Genomic DNA, 19,678 nt, shown 5'->3' on the forward strand with positions numbered 1-19,678 from the left:
AACCTTTTATTAGCAATCAAGCTATACACGAGAAAGTTGTGACTAATTCTACCTTCAAAGCATTTTTAAAATATGATCTTTTTAAAATAATTTGCAAATACCAATGCTAGAATTTTTGGCCTAAGATATCATAACTACATTCCTCTTATAATTAGATTATATATATATAGTAATATTTTCATATTATTTATTTATTTCTAAATATTTTTGTCTTTTTACTCGTATTTTTATGTTTTGATAGGTAAGATGATGATGGAAAGAAAAAATTATTGATTGGATCAGGTCGATCGGCTCAGTGGTGAATGAGTCCAATCATGATGGATAGAAAAAAATAGAAAGGATGGAAGGTAATAGATGTGTTTTCATGCTTATTGGTTTGTGATTGGACTAAAAAATTTCGTGGAAAGGCGGAAGGTATGACCGGGTATCCGTTGGAGGCGGTTAGTAGTTGGCACGAAGGCTAACCTGTAATTTAAAAAAGTTCGCGGCAACCCCGTTACTCTCCCAGTATTAATCGCGATTAAATTATTCCAATAATTATGATTATTATACCATTATTAAATTAAAATACGCGGAAATGCGTCCTTGAAGACTTCTCTAACCGCAGGTCCAAATGACACCCAGAAGTCCTCTTCTTCCTCTTCCTCCCTCTCCCACCTCGTCCCAATTCCTAAAGAAAGCGGTCAGGTGGAGTGAATCGTATCCATCGACCACGATTCGCTTCTTCACTAATTTCCAAATCAGGCCCCTTCTCATCTCTTTGGAAACGCCGCTCCATCTCCTTGGATCTTTCTAAATCGACCTCGCCGCATCAAAAACCCTAGCTTTTGCGATCACTCTTGAATCCATTTCTCGACTTCAACCACGAGTTGGTCGCGGAATCGTGAGAATCCGGTAAGTATATTATTTCATATGTTTCTTGGATGCATGTTGGTATGATTCCTACAAGGTCTTTTAATTTCTTGAACCGTTGAAGGCTTTTTTTTTTTTTTGATATTGCTTGAAAAAATTGTTTCACCGAACAACTCTGGATTTTTGATTCTTGGGGTTATTGATCGAATCAGGCTGATCGAAGGCTAAAACTTAGATTTTGGTTCCAATGAAATTTGGAGGAAATTTGTGCTTGAAATATTCATCTCTGTCTGATTTTGGATACAAAGGCAAAAGGTTAGCATAAGGTTGTTTCTAGTTTTGATTAAGAAAAAAAAAAGAAGAAACCTTATGTTGGTTTGAGGCCAATAATCTTCATCAATGTTCTCCATTGGAATCTTTCTTCTCTGCAAAAATATACTTTTCTTGATCGTATCTCTTTGTGAATTTTCTATTGGTGGTTTCTACCTCCCTTACCAACCAAAGAGAGAGAAAAATAAAGAGAATTTCCTATGGGCGATTCTTGATGCTATGGGTTTCTTCATAAAAAATTCAAGATTGGCAACAAAAAAGAAAACATATTTCTGAAATTGTTTTGTGTCATTTTGTTTGATCATAAGGTCATAATAATCTGTTCAGACAATCTGATGTCTCGATGCCTCTATCTTGTCGATCTCTGGTTAGCGACCGAGATATTCCAGCAGAAGAAAGAAGAAAAAATTTCTTTGGTGACTGGGGATGGAGCAGTTTCGGCAGATTGGAGAAGTTCTGGGGAGCCTCAAGGCTCTGATGGTGTTCCGGGAGGAGATTCGCATGAACCAGCGCCAGTGCTGCCTGCTGGTGGACGCTTTCAACGCCGCCTTCGAGGGGATCGCCGACGAGATCCGACACCACCTGAAATTCGAGGAGAAGCTCACTAAGTGGAAGGGCCTCGAGCAACCCTTCAAGGAGCTCCACCGCATCTTCCGGGAGGGGGAGCAGTACATCAAGCAGTGCCTCGAGCCAAAGGACTGGTGGGGGAAAGCCATTGCCCTCAGTCAGAGCACAGACTGCGTCGAATTCCATCTCCACAACCTTCTGTGGTGCATCCCTGTCGTGCTAGAGGCGATCGAGAATGTCGGAGAAATGACGGGGTGCGATCAAGAAGAGATCCATCAGAAGAGGATTGTGTTCTCAAAGAAGTATGAGAAAGAGTGGGTGGAACCGAAGCTCTTTCAGCACAAGTTTGGTAAATTATACCTAGTTTCACAAGACGTTTGCAGTAGGATGGACGGCGCTTGGAAGGAGGATAGGTGGATTTTATCTGAAATGATAGCAGAGAAGAGAAGTGCAGGGTCGAGACCGATGGCAAAGCAAGAGAATCGGCTTGCAGAGCTACTGATGGGTCCCAAAGGGAAGCTTTTCGCAGCTTCGATCCTTGTGGGATCACAGGACTACCAAGTGAAAAGGCGATTCGGGTCGAGCAACTACAAGGAAGTCCAGTGGATGGGGGAGAGCTTTGCTGTGAAGCATGTCATTGGAGAGATTGAGCCACTGATGAATGAAATCTCTCTGCTATCGTCGATCAATCACCCGAACGTGATGCATTATATGTATTCATTCTATGATGAAGAGAAGAAGGAGGCTTTTCTGGTTACAGATCTCATGAGCAAGGATCTCTCCAGTCATATCAAAGAGATTTGTAGCTCGAGGAGAAGAATCCCCTTCCCTCTGCTGGTGGCAGTGGACATAATGCTTCAGATTGCAAGAGGAATGGAGTATCTCCATTCAAGGAAGATATATCATGGGGACTTGAACCTCTCCAATGTCTTGGTCAGGGCAAGGAATTCTTCTCCTGATGGCTATTTGCATGTAAAGATTGCTGGCTTTGGGCTGTCACCTTTGAAGAACTCAAAGGCTTCAGGAAACCAAGCAGCTGCCATGAATTCATGTATCTGGTATGCCCCAGAGGTTCTCTTAGAGCAGGAGCAGTCGGGGGATGCTGGTGGTAGTAAGTACACAGAGAAAGCAGATGTTTATAGCTTTGCCATGATATGCTTCGAGGTGCTGACAGGAAAAGTTCCCTTCGAAGACAATCACCTTCAGGGGGATAAGATGAGCAAGAACATAAGGGCTGGTGAGAGGCCATTGTTTCCATTTCAATCTCCGAAGTATCTCACCAACCTAACAAAAAGATGCTGGCATGCCGATCCCTCCCAGCGGCCAAGCTTCTCTTCTCTTTGTAGAGTGCTCCGTTATGTCAAGCGATTTCTAATCTTGAATCCTGATCATGGCCAGCCTGATTCAGTGGTGGTACCTCCAGTGGATTACTTTGATATTGACACGAGTCTCTCTAAGAGATTCACAAACTGGGCAAGAAAAGAAACCATCCAGGTCTCCGAAATTCCTTTTCAGATGTATGCTTACAGGGTTGTAGACAGGGAGAAAACTAGTGCTAATGTCAAGGATAAAAGTTCAGAGTCGGGAAGTGAGGAAGCATCAATTTGTGGAGATGAGAATGCATTTGGTACAGTTCTCACAGAACATGTGTTGTCCACCAATATGGTTTCGGTGAGGTCGTTACCTCAGGTAACTCCTGACTCTAACAAGAAAACATCAGCGAGGAAAGTTAATGGCAAGGCCATCAAGCAAACAGGTAAACCTATAATCTTCTGTTGCTTCTATGTGACACTCTTTTCGCCAACCGATTCTTTGCCAGTTTAGCTCTATATTTGTTGCTTGTCTTAATAACTGGCCTTGTAATGTAGGTTCTGATGTTCTGAAATTGGTGGAATGACAGTCTTTTAGGTGCTATAAATGAGTCAGTCATTCGTAGTGCAATTCAGATATGTTTTTCTTACATTATGGTGTAGGGGACCAACCTTAGGGACTAAGGCTCACCTCATCTCCACCAACATCATATGTAGAAGTATTGAGCAGATGTGGACTAATTCATGGAGCTGTTTCAATTAACCGAATCATGAGGGCAGACTGGGCCATGCAAATTATCATCTCTTTTTATACATAATACACGATACATAAACATTAGCCATGCACCCAATGTCAAATTTAAACAATTTTCTAACAACTAATTGTCTTTAAAATCTAACTTCGATTGAAACCTTTAGCATTTGTCTATTCGAAGCCAAACAAGGAATTAATGCAAGAGATTTATCAAATCTTATTTTTTAAGCAGGTTCTTTTGTAGAAGATCAAATACTTGTCAATTCCTTTTGCTGTTGGATATATGAACAGCAAAGCCAAAATGCACAAACTTGTATTTTGCTGAAAGGGAAACCTTACTGTTTAGAAACTCTCTCACTTTTGATTGTTTATATCTTTGGCACCAAGTATCATATTACTTGCTTTAGGTCCCCTTTTGATTACTTGCTATGATATCCATCTCTTTTCACTCTCTAACAATTTCATAAGCAATTATTTGATATTGTGATCTCATAGCTGAAGGAAAAAAGACTATTCTGTTATACTTGCTCCGAACTTGAAGTGATTCGGTTCTGAACCAAACTTGCTTGTTTTACTTTTTGAACTATTCAGGACAGCATCAAAAAGGGAGAACATTGAAACCACCGCAGCAAAATTGTGGGCGCAGTTTGCGGATGAACTCTGAGAGCCAGCTGCCTACAGTCGCAATGAGCCGAAGGCGAAGGATGTCTGGCCATGTCTCAGATTGAGAAATAGCACAGGTCTTAAAACCCATACCTTGATCAAAAGCTCATTATGCTTCAAAGAAAGACTGGAATGGGGTAGTCGTAGACAGCAGCACACCAAGTGCATGTGCAGATCCTGTTTACTGAGCTCCTTCTTGTGGAGCATAACTCATTGTTCAAAACCCAGTTGCAGTCCATGAGGCACAGATGATAAGCAATGTCATGATGCAGCATTTTGTAATGCAAATTTTTCATAGCCTCGTGTCACAAATGCCGCTCCATACCCGCACTAACGGAGTGGTGCACAAGTTTTAATTCTGCACAATCCTGAGTGTGAAATCTCCCTGTTGGAAACCAAGAAAACCAAAACAGCTACATGTCTTTTTGAGTCTCATTTCTATTTAGCAGCTTTTTAATTCTTCATTGTAGTGTCAGAACATTCTCTATAGACTGATTCCTTCTATCGTACAAACATGTATTCTTGATCATACCGGACTACGTTTTCCTCCTAGGTCAGTTGCTTCAGATACTTATGATAAAGCAAAAGTGTAAAGTGTGATAAATTCCTAAAACGAGATATTTGGCTGCTTGAACTGAAGATTCATGTCCAGTTTGCTGGGACATCGACTGAAGCACTTCACCAAAGTACACAAATAAGCAACAAAGTCTCTCAAATGTATTCTATAATACAATGCAGCTCAGCACGCACAAGCTTCATCTGGAGGTTTTGAATTTCGAAATCTCTCTCTTTTTTTTGTTGAACTAACAGAAATGATTTGTGATACAGGGTTTTTTTCAGCTCAAAGAGATTATAATATCATACAGCTCAAAAAAATTACATTCCAAAAGAATATTCTAATATAATGTTTTTGGGATTCTTATTATATTCTTTTAAATCATCTCTCTCTAGAAAGCTTGCATCAAGTGTAACAATAAATAGATGTCTTTCCGGAGGTATCTGCTTGTCATGATATTTTCCTGAAAAAGGACAATGTAAGCGGTGGAAGAGAACAGCATATCATGATGCACGCACTTAAAGATTATATTCAAACAGAAAATTCCGATATAACATCTGTTGGATTTCCTGAACTTTTATCACCATCATAATTTGTCTTTAGAAAGCTTTCATCCATACATATCTGATTTTCCTCTCTTTTTTTTGTTACATACAAAAAGCATCCTACGCAAATAAAAGTTACAATGGTCTAATTTCAATTGAATTTACATCAAATCTCATTTTTAAATAAAGAATGGTTATTTTTGTGTGACAGTTCACATTGTATATATATTCCCTCTGGACGGCAAAATGTTGTTTGATTCACCTCCTCCACTTGAAAATGGTAGAATGCGCCCCTAAACAACAACTGCTAAAAACTAATTGCATATTTTCTTTGGTATCATACTGTTTACATTAATGATATACAACCCTGAAAGCCTCTACAAAATTCCTGTATACACATCCTGTTTCAAATCCTAGTCCAGTAAATGTCCTGATGTCTGCCACATTCTCATCATTCAAGCAAACACTGAACTCTGATTCACATACCATCCTGTTGGGTACATCTTTGAATAGGTCAGCCTATTTTTTTCTATTCTTGGCATACGATCTTCTGTTTAGCATTTCTTCTCCTTGCAATGTCAAGAAAAAGCTAACTCTCTAGTCAACAAAGAGAGAGAGAATTCCATTCCATGGCTTGGTTTACACTGGATACAAGTAAACACCAGGCTGTCGGATCGAATCCATTTTCCCAATGAAGAACAAACATAGGGCTACAAAAGCTCAGAGAATCTGGAGCAACTCTTAACAGGCACTCAGTGATTAATACCACCAGACAGACGCAGACCTGCACAATTCACCATATCTTCTTTTACCCGTAGACCTTAGATATCTGATTCTGAACCAGAATGGCACTGCAAAGTGAAGGACTTTTAAGATTTGAGGCTAATCTGGATGATTCCAATTATCAAACTAACGATCACCAGTCTTTGGGATTGGCAGATCACTGGATAGTTCCAGTGGCGGTCTGTCTCCTTAAGATTACCAAGAGATTCTTCTCTCAAACCATCTGCAAGACCTTTATGCTACCACTGGAGTTTGCAGCAACAACCATATTTGACTTGCCTCTCCAGCAGACGCTTGAGACAAACTGTCCATTATCATCACTTGTCTCTTGCCCTGTCATTGGATCAATGGAGCCAAACTCGTGCGAAGTTATTGGCATGGAAAAAGTTTTATAGTAAGCATAAACCTGGAAAGAAATCCAATGCAGCAATTTAGAAAGAGCTCATTTATTTTAGCCATTTTAAAACATGTGTAACCAGTGGTGTGGGATCAATCTCATGGCCGGATGACCAAAACAGATATTTGTTTCTATTTAAGTCTCTAATCTTGTCTGGATTGCCCTGGGAAAACATCCATCAGCCTGTGCATGATATAATGCTGCTACAGTTAAAGTGACAATAAACATAACCAGTTGTGGACGTGCACAAAGTACCATGACAAGCAAATCAGGTTCTTGCAAGGAAATTTTTTTGTAGGGCAAGATTTGTCCTGTGGTACGCATCTCTCTCCTATAGGAAATAGGATAATAAGATCACAAGATTTTTTAGAGCAGTTGCTGGTTGATAAATTTAATGTTTTGAGAATGTGAATTGGCATGGAATATGCTTGAGTCAACTAAATTTATCATACAGGATTAGCTTACAGATATGGAGTTTATGAAAAGCCAAACATTTATACAAGACATTTTCCAAAATAAGATACATCTATATCCGCCAAGTCATCTAGCTAGAGAGACAAGCAAGCTGCTGCATATAAAACATCATCTCCAAGATCTAAAGTCATGTGTCTTAGAACTTCCTGGGTATCACTAAAAGAATTGATTTGATGGTTGATCGTACATAGGTCTAACCATTTAAATCATAACTATATCTAACAAACAACAAGAAGTGGATGAAAAATTGTGGTGCCATTCAGAAGCTACATATTTAATGAGCCAAAGAGAGCTAAACAAAAAGGGTAATAGCTTTAGTTCAAATTTCAGACATTTTAAAATTGCAAATAAACTTACTTCATTTGTTTCTGAACCACATGCTATATATCCATCACAAACAGATAAACCTACAAAGTTCTGCAGGAACCATAAATAACAACTGTCAGTTAGACCTCTAATAGTTATAACTTATAAAACAAGCATAAATCTTAGACAGTTAAAAATGGAAACTATCAAGAAAGCTGCAAACCTTCTCATTGGTATGACCACTTAAGGTCAGAGTGCAAGCACCACTCGACAACCCGCTAGCATTGGTTCTATTAAGATCCCAAAGCTTAAGGGAGCTGTCAGTTGATGCGGAAACAAGTGTTTCTGAGTCTAGGAATTTCACATAGCTGACTGCCTTTCCATGTCCAGCCAGAGTACACCAGGGGATTCTAGTATTGCGTAGATCGTAACAATATATCTTGTAATCAGCAGAACCAAAAGCCAACAAATGGGAGGAGTGTGGTGAGAACTGGACACAGCATACATTGGCCACATTCCTGATCGTGTCAATGCAATTTTTCTGCCATTCACAGAAACAACATTGGTTGGCATCAAGGAACAACCATGAAAGTCATGAATGATTAAACTAAACTTATGAAGCACAAAAACGAGGTCATTTTATGACTGAAGTACCACCACATAGCATTTGTTCGCCCTCGCTTGTTTACTAACTCAATATATCTTCCAAGTGTGATCTATGCACCTTATTATTAAATTGACAGGACAACTGGTGTCATAACAGCATTGGCAAGTGCAAGATGTCAAATAGATGTCAAAATTGGTAAATTTCTGCAATATCAAAGGCACTCTTCAGGAGTCCATGTTATTTACATTTTAGTTTCAGAAGAGTTTACCCTAAATGAGAGAAACTTTTAAAGTATCCCTGAAATTTATCCAGTTCTTGGATGTGATTTGATTCAGAAAACATGCCTCATTAATGCTCCAAAGTTTCACAGAACAGTCATCGCTTCCGCTGGCAAGCTTAGTTGGATCCACTTGTGAGAAATTGATGGACCAAGCTCGTTTTTGATGCTCTATGAACTGTGCAAATCCTTGACCGGTGCTTGCATCCCACAACTGCATGCCATCCATGCCAATCAAATTACATAACCTTGCAAGAAAACCTAGTCAAAGAAGAAGAGCAAGAAGAGTTTGATGGAAGAGACTCAATTCAATGTCAATATACGCTGAATTTATAACTAAAAAACAAGAAATGGTGGATCAGAATAAAAGTCACCTTTGGGAACAAGAAAAAGAAAAGAGAAAACAAGCTATAGTTTATCTGAAATCTTATATGTTTTAGGACTAGCCTGAGCTATGGAGCATATAGAGAACAAACAAAACACAATAATGTTTTATGACCTGAAATGACACCCCTCATCGAAAAAGAGTTATGAACATTTAAATTACAAATAGAAGCTGAATTAAGTTTTAGAACAAAGTCACCTCTTAACACTGTCTACAAGGCTTGCCACCATAGAGAATTAAATTCAGGAATCAAATTATGATTCATTGCCTTACAAACTTTTCTGTAAGCAACTCTCAGCCTGACATCAATCCTCTAACAAATGGTGCCAAATTTCAAGGAAGCAGCTTGGAACACTAGTTGATATGTTGGGAGATCTGCTGCATTGGTTATATAAATTAGAAATGGAAAATTACTGGGAAAAGAGGGATTTAGACATGATTTTAGTAGATGAGTCAGCAAACCTCCAAGGCACAAACCGAACAAGTAGTCAAAACTATTGCAGCTTTCCTCATATTCAAATCATACGAGGTTCTGAAGTCTGAACATTGATGAAAAACCAGAGTTGCAAGCGCCAGCCCATGCCAGGCTAGCACCAGCATTCAGCAAAACACCAATCATGTCACTCTTTGTTTTAATTGAAAATGGGCTATTAGGTCCTTTTTTTTTGTTTCAGCATGGCAGATGACGGCACATGTTATGATGGTCACTGGCTGGCATGCCGTGTGTCACCAGCTCCTGGATTCTTGGGTCACACAACCATCACTTCTGTTTGCAAACCATCTCTCATTGGTTATCTTTCTTGTACAAATGAACAATAAACTTTCAACGGTATGCCCAGGTTTCAACTAACAATAATTTTCTTCGACCATTGTTAACTATTTATACACACAAAGACACAGGAATGGAACTGGAATCTTTTATGCCCAAACAAATTTGAAATCTTTGTTTGCATCGCCAATCTGGATTGGATCCTAATGTGTAAAAACTTCAAAAAAGTGAGTGACCATGAAAAACAGGAAAAGAGAAGTGAAGAAGAATATACAGGGATCTGGAGAAAGGAAAATATCAGCTGTGCGGTTCAATCTTGAGGAATCCAGATTCTTTCAATTTTCACTGACTCTAACTGGACAGAACTAACAGCCATGCCCAGATAGATTGATGTCGAATGCAAGTGACAGCATACCAAGGGCCTGTGTAGACAAATTACCTTATATATGTTTCAATATGTTCATCTCAAAATTCAAGAATATCAGCTATTAAGAAATGGAATGATACATTAACACTGAAAACGTTCATGTACAACACTGATACAAATTACTACGCAACATAGCTTACTAACCCTCTTCAAAATAAAACTGTGCATTTCCATTCTGTTTTTAATCTTATGAACCTCTAATAAATGTATAATAGAAGTAGAGGAGTTCCAATTTTGGTGGAGATCCAGCCATGATATCACAAAGAGAGGGGGTGCAAGATTAATGCTGAGATAATTTGGATATATTGATAAGACCATAACCCAGCAGACTCTATTAATATCTTAAGTTTTCATGAAGTACATATTAATAGTTCTAGGAGCATATGTGAACTACTCAAAATGAGCATATCATCAGCTCAACTAATATCACCAGCACTAAGTCTGAAAAGATAAATTGATACATCCGAACAAGTATTGTTTGATCACAGCAAGTGCTACACAATGCTGCAGCAAAAGACAACGCATACGACATTTGGAAGTCTGATCAGCTTTAGATCTTCAGGATTCATAATGAAGTTTAAGCTTGCAGTAACATCAAAGATAGCTCTCAATAGGCATACTTGGGAAATGAGGTGTCATAAAGCTGACCCAGATATTAGGGACCACAACTGATGATTAAGGTTGCAGAAATGAATCTCCAATTTAACTTAATCTATGCTTTTCAGATATGGTTTAACACAAGATCTGATGTGTCGGTATTGGAGTTTGGAGCCCATACTGGTCGGCCAGCGGCACAATTCGGTATGCCTCCGTGCCATTCCATGTTGGGCCCGTATCGGCACAACAGAAATGGCAAGGGAGGGGGAGGGGGAGGGGGAGGGGGAGAATGGGAGAGAGCAAACGAGGGGGGGGGGGGGGGGGAAGAGAGAGGGAGAGGGAGGGAGGGCTGCCGAAGGCCTCCGAAGGGGCTCCAAAGGGCTAGAGCAAGGGCTTCGCCCTCCAGATCCCTATTTCATTCGAAATAGAGGTACATTGGGGCTCCATTTTTTATTTTATAAATTTTAAGTGAAGTTGGCAATGGGTTTGCTGACTACGCTTAAAATTTTTAAAATAAAAAAAGCACCCAAATTTTAAGAGAAGTCGGCAAACCCCTTGCCGACTTTACTTAAAATTTTTAAAATAAAAAAGGGCCCCGATGGACCCCTGTTTCGTTCGAAATAGAGGTCTAGAGGGCAAAGCCCATGCTCCGACCCTTCAAGGCCCCTCCAGCGGCCCTTCCTCTCTCTTTTCCTTCCTCCCCTTCTCTTTCTCTCTCTCTTTTTCTCTTTTTTCCTCTCCCTGTCACCCCACCTGCCGGTTTACCGTTTTGAATGCCAGAATCATCCCGGTCCGCCGCCGGCACGACTCGGTACGCTCCGAACCGGACGGTTCGGGATGATTCCGCATTCCATGGTCTGACACTTATAACACCTTTAGCAAAAGTCAAGCTTTAAGCAATCAAATTCTTCACAAATATGCCAACTAATAAATAGTGAATGCAACCAAATAACATTGAGACTTCTATAAAACAACACAATTTCATGCACAGCAAATCATGAGCCTCTGTCTAAACAACAAAAATTTACTCTTCATCTTCGGATAACCAAGATAATTCTAACAAAACTCTCAACATTATCTATATTAAAATTTGTCGCTACGGTACCGAACCTCGTACCAATGCCACACTAGCACAGTATCGGTATAGTACGGTATGAAATTTTTTCAGCATACGAAGTGTCGGTACGCCACCCAAACTGGATACTAGTACCGAACTGGTATGGTATGGTATGTCCCGTAGGCCCGATTCGGGCTAGTACAGCAAACCTTGATCCATATATTCATATCAAGAAAGTTGGCTAACAAGAAAAAAGATGATGTTATAATTATGAGGACATAGATCATATATATAAATTTAGGATGGAAATTGAAGCTATGTACCACAATAATGATTAGAGTTATAAGAGTAAAGTTTAGTAAACAATCATATGAGCAATACAGACCTGAACTACACCTTCATAGTCTGTTGAAGCCAAATAGTTCTTAATATAATTATTCCAACAGACACAGCTGAGCTTGGATCGACTTGACATCTCAATTAAAGGGTAATGAATATCAACATTGTTGTTTAAAAGAGCATTAAACTCAAAAATCTTAATTTTCTTTGACACTCCAGCAGCAGCAAGGTAGTCTTCATCCTGGTCAAAACTCAATGAACAAATAACATTTGCAGAGTTAAGGATATCCACATTCTTCAAACTTCCACGAACTTCAAATTTACTATATCGAGCATACTTGCATAAACCATCAAAAAAGGCTCCAAGACAGTCAGTTGATTCTGTCCACATGTCAGTATCATTCTCAACTCCATAACATTTATCACGAAACTTCAGAATATCAATATCTGAACGTGTTGGAGCATTAGTTTCTGATATCTCAACTCTGGATCTCATGGAAAAATATGCATTTTCAAGGTGATCTATATTCCTCATCAACCTCTCCTGATAAATACTTGACCTGGACATCCTAGAAATATCTTCCGCCTGTACAGGTTCTTTGCAAGGGTACATCTCTGAGATATCACTGAAGTTAGGTTGCAGATTTTTGCCACTAGAAACAAAATTGGCTCTTGATGAGTGTCTTCTCTCAACCTCTTCAACATCTGCTTTTAAACATCCAAGATCTGCTACTAACTTGGCAGCCCGCTTCTCTTTTTGTTCTTTCAAAGATAAGAGGAAATGTAATAACAAATCTGCTTCTGCATCCTCCTCATCAATAACTGCTGATGAGCGATCTAAGGATGACAAATCTCTACCTTCAGATATTAAATCATGTAGCAGCACATCCCTGGACAAGGAGAAAGAGAATCACCAATTATCAGAGGATGGCTTTAGGGTAAAATTCAGATTAAAATGACACCTCAAATTATGAAAAGGGAAAAAAAATCCTACCAGCAAACACTAAATAAACACACACATGTACATATGTATTGACATACATATATACATATCTATATATGTAATTAAAAATCAAGAGCTGGTCATATATATTTTTTTTTGAAGAATGATCTCAAGGTAGAATAAGAAATTCAAATAAGAAAATAAGGTTACCGCATATTATGATGCCAAATCCTTGCGGAAGGATTTGAAATGGCATTCTTATTGTACTAGAACCATCACATGCTTAAGGGGAAAAAATTACATTTAAAAGAGACAAACCAAGGAAGGCCTTCTTTGAAGTTTGGACCTTGTATACAAAGCAAACAACTTTGAAGTTATTACAGGCAGGATTATTTTTCCATGTGGTGGCATAGATATATGTAATTATTTACTCCTATTGATTGGTAAAGAGCATTGCCTGGAATAGGCAATTTTCAAAATACTAAGGACTATGCATTTGCCACCAAGAAATACCATACCGTACTAAATGTGTTGTGCCATTGCACTAAGGGCCATGCATTTGCCACCGAGAAATACCATACCGTTCTAATGTGTTGTGTACATTGCTTCTCCTAAGCTTTTAGCAAAAACAACTTTCATATGTACTCCTTGTCCATAAGTTAGCTTAGCCCAATGCACTGTTCACACGCCAGATTCACCTCTTAAATCATGTTTTGATTGAATCATAGAAGCCAAAAGTGTGTACCTGAATTAAGTGGATTAAAAGAGCACTAACAGGTTCAGCTTGGTAATGGACTTGACACCATAGTCTAGCAATTACCGCTTCTAAGGGATGGAAATATATGTGGGTTCACAGAGTGCCTTGTTGAACATGTTTCAGAAAGGTTGCAAATTGTGGCTTGCTGTCCTAAGACTAGAGGATTTGATGGAATGGGAAGTGAGCAAAATGTTGGATACATAGGTGTGCTGTCCTCTAGCTAGTGTATTGTCACTTTTTCTGTCAGTTATTGGTTAACTGTTACAACTTATAAACTTTCAATTCATCCTCCTCCCATATGTAGATTTCTTCTATTGCTTGGGACCTGATTGAACAGTCAAAGGCTCTTGCATTACACCAGCTAATGATCAAAGACAATGTTCTTACAAATGGCACCATGGTGGATCACTTTTCTTCTATCGTCGCTTGCAATGGTCACCTACCATCAGAATTCCAAGTCTATAATGTACCTTGGTATTTCCTTTCTCTACCAGTGCACTCTTGAAACTCAAGGCTCTCTCATCCTTTCCTAACTAAAGCGTAAATCTCTGGCAGCTCATTATCTTGATGTTCATATGGCATCTATGACTAGAGCAAAAATCAGCTCATCTTGAATGGAGTATGTCCGTGCCAAAATGGGTTCCTATACTTAAGGATCTAACATCCTTTAGGCTATATCTAGGAAAGAATCTTCAGTGCTAACCGCATCACCTTGGGCATCATGTGGAGTTCAGTATTGTGCGAGAAATATCTCAAGTCCTTTACTTAAAAGCCAAACTATCTTCATGTGACCATCAATTTTAATTAAATGGGTTTAGTGGTAACAGAGAATTTGGTAGAAATCAAGAAAACAATCATCATGATTGCTTGTTAAAAAAAAACTGATCACCAAACATGAAAATGTAATGGCCTTTGCTAAAGGTGGAAAATTAACTGCATTAAAAATACTTAAAATAAAAAACTAGAATTTAAGATGGTTGTGCATTTGCATTCTGTGGATATGGAGCCACAAAGTGAAACTCAAGCGGATGCAACAAGTTGGGCTCTGGATATTATCATGTTATGGTATAATGTTGTAGTTTCAACTTTCGCCTTTCACATATGGGACCTTTTTCCTCTTCTTACTTTTCCACTGGACTAGATTAACTCCCATGATTTAAAGAAATGAGATGTGTATTTGCTTCTGTTTTCACAAGCCTAGGCTGCAAAAAGACCATTTCCTTTTCTTCAATAACAACCTGGAATAAAATCTAAGTCAACCTGGAGAGTTCATTTTACTTAACAATCTATAAAAGTTTATTATGCTTGTGAGCCTCAAATTCTTAGGCATGACTATTGCAGCAACAAAATACTAGAAAAGGCAAATAGAAAACTATTTTCTTGCAGCCTTTTAGTAAATCTCTGCCAAAATGAAAAAGAGAAGCATAATAAAGGTCATGATTATTAAGATGAAAGAGTTCATGGGAAAGGTTTTTCCAGAGTTTTTCATTAGAAATGCATACGTTGATACACAGCATGCACAGGCACATGAGTATAGTCACAATGTATAAATTGTACATGCAATCAAGTCTATCAATATATACCTTGACTTTGGACGAGAAGAAGGTTCTGGATGTAGTAACCAAAGACAAAAACTAGCCTCCTTAGGACTTTCTGATAGAAAATTTGGAGGAAGAATCCGATGGCAGAGATCTGACATAGCAGCAGAATGCACTTCCCATGATGCAAAATAGCAAAAGAGCTGAAGAGAAAGAAAAAGAATATCATATTAAGTATTAACATTTACGTCATCTGCTAGGTAAAAAGGCTACCTATTGAACAATGTTTTACATGTATGTGCATGTTTGGAATACCTAGGATACTTGATAAAAGATACACAATGTTTTTTGTGTACAAGTTTACACACAGAATCGCACACAAGCACACAGAGAGAGGGAGGGAGGGGGGAGGGATAGAGAGAGGGTAGGGAGGGGGGGAGGGAGAGAGTTGAATTTGCAGATTGAGCCCAATTCCTACGTTTCGGAAGTTATTTTACCTATACATCGAATGTCAACAAAATGAATGGCAACTATAAAGTTGAGATGCCAAAAATGCATGATAGGTTGTTTAATTAGAGATTCACATAGCTGAATTTGATCTAAACATCTTACAACACATGAACCATAGTGTCTCGATACTTCTAAACCTTGTAATAGAAATGGAAATCCTTGTATTTTACCTCTTCACTGTCCATTTTGTAACTATTTAGACACTATTCAGATGCTAGTTATGAGAAGCTTAAGGATGGGTTAGCATTTTACCCAGCCAAACAAGAGCCCAAAATGGCAATGTTAAACTTAACCAGTTCAAGCCCAAAAAAGCAGCCTAAGCCGGTTACCTTATTTCATGAGGGAGAGTGAGAAAGATTTAGCTAGCGTGGCTCCCTCTCTCTCCTCTTAGTTTGTCATTTTTTCCATAACATATCCCACTAACCCTCGGAATGCAACCAAATAGTGGATCATTCTAATCAATGGTTATCTAATCAGGGAGTGGTTGCTGATGGTTTAATCTATGTACCCCCTAGTTAACTATTAGCCATATAAATGCAGCCTTGAGGCATAGATTGGAAATCTCCAAACACTTGAATTTTGGTTTTCAGGCGTATTAACCATTGCAGCTGATAAAGAACAAATTTGATTCCAGACCCACATGCATCATGAGTCTTCGCCATTAAAAAAAATGGCCTCAGGAATTTCTGAATAACAGGTTGTCTGTACCAAGAAAAGTACTGAATCCATACCAAACAAGGCTAGGCAATGAAAATGGTAATACGAGCTATGCAGAGGCACACAATATGTTGAAAATGCATATACATTTGTGTATGACCTAATTTTGATGGCGATCACACACTCGTTGGGAGCGAACCAATTGATATTATGGTCTCATTCCATACAAAAGAATCACATTTGTTTTTAATAGCCATTCTTATTTTTTTCTTCCTCATCTTCTAATGCTTTCCCCTAATGCAAACCAACTCCATTCATTTGAAAGGAGCAAATTGCAACATACAAATCCAAATACAAAGAAAATAAAACAACAAACAAGTAACCACATTCTAAATGGATCAAAAGACCAGAATAATAATGTAAACATGTTGTATTCTATGGACTGCATGCATCTATAATTAAGAATACTCTCAAAAAATCCATCACATGATAATTCAGAATATAGCTAAAAAATTGGTGGGTGCATACTTTATCAAAATATATCAAAGGATTTGCCACATAGTAAACCTTTTTCGCACCTCAAAAAGAAGAACCCCAAGACTGTAGATGTTCGAGGAGAAATGGCATATACTCTCATTTGGCTCCTCTGGACTAGCATACCACCTCTGCTCCAGCTTAAAAAATTCGGATATCGACTGCTGGGTGCTGGAACTAGATATGCTTGGACTGTTGGATATGTTACAAGCGTCATATGGTTCTGTAAATCTTATTAAATCATACCCAGAATTTCTTGCACTGGAAATATGAATATCAATTTCTCCACCTTGACCTTCCCCTTTCAAGCCAACCCTGGGAGGATAAATATGATGCTGAGTACCGGTACTATGGTGCTCACTACGTTGCTGATGCTTTAGCATCAAAATTTCACAGGCCTCTTTACCCTGTTCCATGTACCTTTTCCTTTTCAAGTGATGCCCCAAAGGAAAAAAATCTTGATTTACTGAGCCTGACAACTGCTTCATCTGACCTTGGGGGATAAAAGAGCCAACATATTTAACTTGATTTGAAGGCAGTATTATGAAATATGATGGCCGTAAATGATGTAAAGCAAGCCCTTGAGAGTGGGAGATATCTACAAGCTCCAGAATCTGCTTAAAAATATGCAGCCTCTCAGTCTTGTTTATCTTTTGGCGCTTCAGGTTAAGCCATTCCCTCAAGCTAATTCCGTCGTAATGGGAATCTGAAACCCCACCACCGCCGCCACAAAAAGGTGTCATGCCATCTGCTTTTGCACTGGGTCTATGGGATAAATTAGAAACTATCTCAAAACTGGCATTAGGCCTTTCGATATTTTGACTTCGGATCACCATGCCAGGGGCATCATGAGTTCCTTGAGGTCTATATGCAACCCCCTTACCCTTCAAGGTATTTTTGATCAAAAATTGTGGAAACCCTGATGCAGGTAGGACCTTAGTTCGGATCCAGCTAGGCGATCTTGTCGGGGCATTGCTTGAGATCACGCAGTCATCATTTGCAGCCAAATGCTCAGAGACCTTGGAATGATTTGGGTCCAAATTTATGCAAGGCGGAGGTCTCTGAACCCCAGGTGGGGGCAGAAAGACTTTCCCTGTATCCTCCTGATGGGCCATTGTCATTGATTCTTTCGGTGCCACATCTCTCAGTCCATCTGCAAGCCTTGTAAAGTTCTGCCATAGGCCTTTCCTGACAGGTGGTCTTTCTCCACTACTAGAGCTGCCACCAATAGACAGGCTAGGACTCTTGTAGTTCTTCAGAGTCAGCTCTTCCACCATAACTCCAGGATCATTTGAAGAGCGAGGGCTTGCAAAAAGTGGCTCAGACCCAGATTGTGAAGCTGTATTGTAACTTATTTTCTTTCCTGCTATAGTTTCCAGAAACATCCCAGGTGAACGCAGCAGAGAGAAATTTTCAGGCCAATCAGCTTCTTGAAAGACAACCGGAGCAGCTGTTTCCAAGGCATTGTGGCTATCTGGTTGCTGCGGTGGCTGATCATTCTCTTTCCTTTTGAGGTGAGTAACCTCTGTTGAGCTCTCTATAGTCTCATTCACTTCAGCATTCCCTTCCATACGGTTCAAATGGATCACTTGAACAGAATAAGACGAGCAAACTTCAGGAGCCAGATGGGCTAAAAACAATCTCAAAAGAATCCATAGTTGCATGAATTACAACTCAAATCCACAGCTCCGTCCGCAACCCTGCACCACTTTTTATCAGTACATATTGCATGAACGGCAAAAACCCTAATACGTATGTAGCTAACCAATAAAGATAGAAAGGACTTCAACAATTCATTATGCTGTTATAAATCGATAGGCAAATCGAACAACCAAAAAAAAATCAAATATACAATCTGTTCCTAGAGTTTACGGAGCGTGAATTAGACAAACCAAAACATGTTTTTTTAAAAAAAACAAAAGGAACAATAGCAAGAACAACATCAAAAGGCCAACATTTCTTAGAAAACTCCGCATAAAACACAGTTAAATCCAATGCCGCAGAGAAACCAGGAAAGAAGGAGAGATCTTTTAAGCACCAGCAAATTCTTAGACTCCTTTACTCAAATGCCACTAACCGGAGCATTGGATTACCAATTCCACTGTCCAACCAGTCATCTAATCGCGACAAATCCAAGCTTCACGAATCCATGCACTTTATTAACAAAAAATAAGAATACAATCATACAGAATTAGAATGAACAAAAAGGAAAGCCAGATTAAGATAAAGAAAAACCGATAAGACGAATGGATCAAGAAAAAAAAAGAAACAAATACGAACCCTAATTTTCCAGGCCGAAATGAAACGAGCGAAAATTCACGCAAGAAACCGGAAAATCCGAAATCATTTCGAACCTTAAGAGATTGAACTGTGCCCCGAACGCCCACTCCGTACCGTAGATTAATCAAAATAATGGAGCCAAAAAAACGCACCGAGGAACCCTAAAATTTCCATAAGTGGAAAGGATGGAGGCTGTTAAAGGACTTGCCTCGAAAAGATCTCCCTCTTCTCTCTTTCTTCTTTCTCTCTCCTCTCTTGACGCTTTTCGGATGAAGCAATCTCTCCGCGTCGCGAATAGGAAACATCTTATCGTGTCTTTTCGAATAACATAATAATTCATTTAAGGTTCAATCGTTCTGTTCCACCGCATCCTTAGATTTGTGCGTATCTACGAAATAAAATATATATTTTCTTTATATTTAACTAGTTTCTGGTTGAGGGGCGTTCCACTTTCTCGGCCCCTC

General features: G+C 39.0%; 2 protein-coding genes across 12 annotated transcripts; one reads left to right on the top strand and one right to left on the bottom strand.

The window, feature by feature from the left end:
* The first annotated feature begins 587 nt into the window (after nucleotides 1-587).
* Nucleotides 588-5,028, top strand: LOC103708349 (uncharacterized). 3 transcript variants are annotated; one of them, XM_008793236.6, is made up of 3 exons: nucleotides 588-894; nucleotides 1,555-3,505; nucleotides 4,405-5,028. In XM_008793236.6, the coding sequence occupies exons 2-3, from the start codon at nucleotides 1,609-1,611 to the stop codon at nucleotides 4,539-4,541; spliced, it is 2,034 nt and encodes a 677-aa protein (XP_008791458.1). In that variant the 5' UTR covers nucleotides 588-894; nucleotides 1,555-1,608; the 3' UTR covers nucleotides 4,542-5,028. The 3 variants fall into 3 exon arrangements, with proteins under 3 accessions (XP_008791458.1, XP_088561102.1, XP_088561103.1); XM_088704976.2 differs by having other exon boundaries at nucleotides 661-894; nucleotides 1,491-3,505; XM_088704977.2 differs by having other exon boundaries at nucleotides 752-894; nucleotides 4,410-4,626.
* A 569-nt stretch (nucleotides 5,029-5,597) lies between these two features.
* Nucleotides 5,598-19,678, bottom strand: LOC103708348 (protein SUPPRESSOR OF PHYA-105 1-like). 9 transcript variants are annotated; one of them, XR_015969065.2, is made up of 9 exons: nucleotides 19,423-19,678; nucleotides 16,979-18,634; nucleotides 15,279-15,436; nucleotides 12,042-12,885; nucleotides 9,850-9,997; nucleotides 8,489-8,635; nucleotides 7,761-8,078; nucleotides 7,589-7,648; nucleotides 5,754-6,766 (listed from the first exon to the last, which is right to left on the bottom strand). XR_015969065.2 is itself a non-coding variant. In XM_026805127.4 (8 exons), exons 2-8 carry the CDS (start codon nucleotides 18,596-18,598, stop codon nucleotides 6,575-6,577), a joined length of 3,339 nt encoding a protein of 1,112 aa, XP_026660928.4. In that variant the 5' UTR covers nucleotides 18,599-18,634; nucleotides 19,423-19,678; the 3' UTR covers nucleotides 5,598-6,574. The 9 variants fall into 9 exon arrangements, 5 of the variants coding, with proteins under 5 accessions (XP_026660928.4, XP_017698615.4, XP_008791455.4 ...); XR_015969063.2 differs by having other exon boundaries at nucleotides 19,289-19,582; XR_015969066.2 differs by having other exon boundaries at nucleotides 19,215-19,443.

The sequence above is a fragment of the Phoenix dactylifera genome, chromosome 9 (genome assembly GCF_051530095.1).
Source record: "Phoenix dactylifera cultivar Ajwa chromosome 9, Ajwa_hap1_PhDact_Kaust_v1.1, whole genome shotgun sequence".
Taxonomy (NCBI): domain Eukaryota; kingdom Viridiplantae; phylum Streptophyta; class Magnoliopsida; order Arecales; family Arecaceae; genus Phoenix; species Phoenix dactylifera.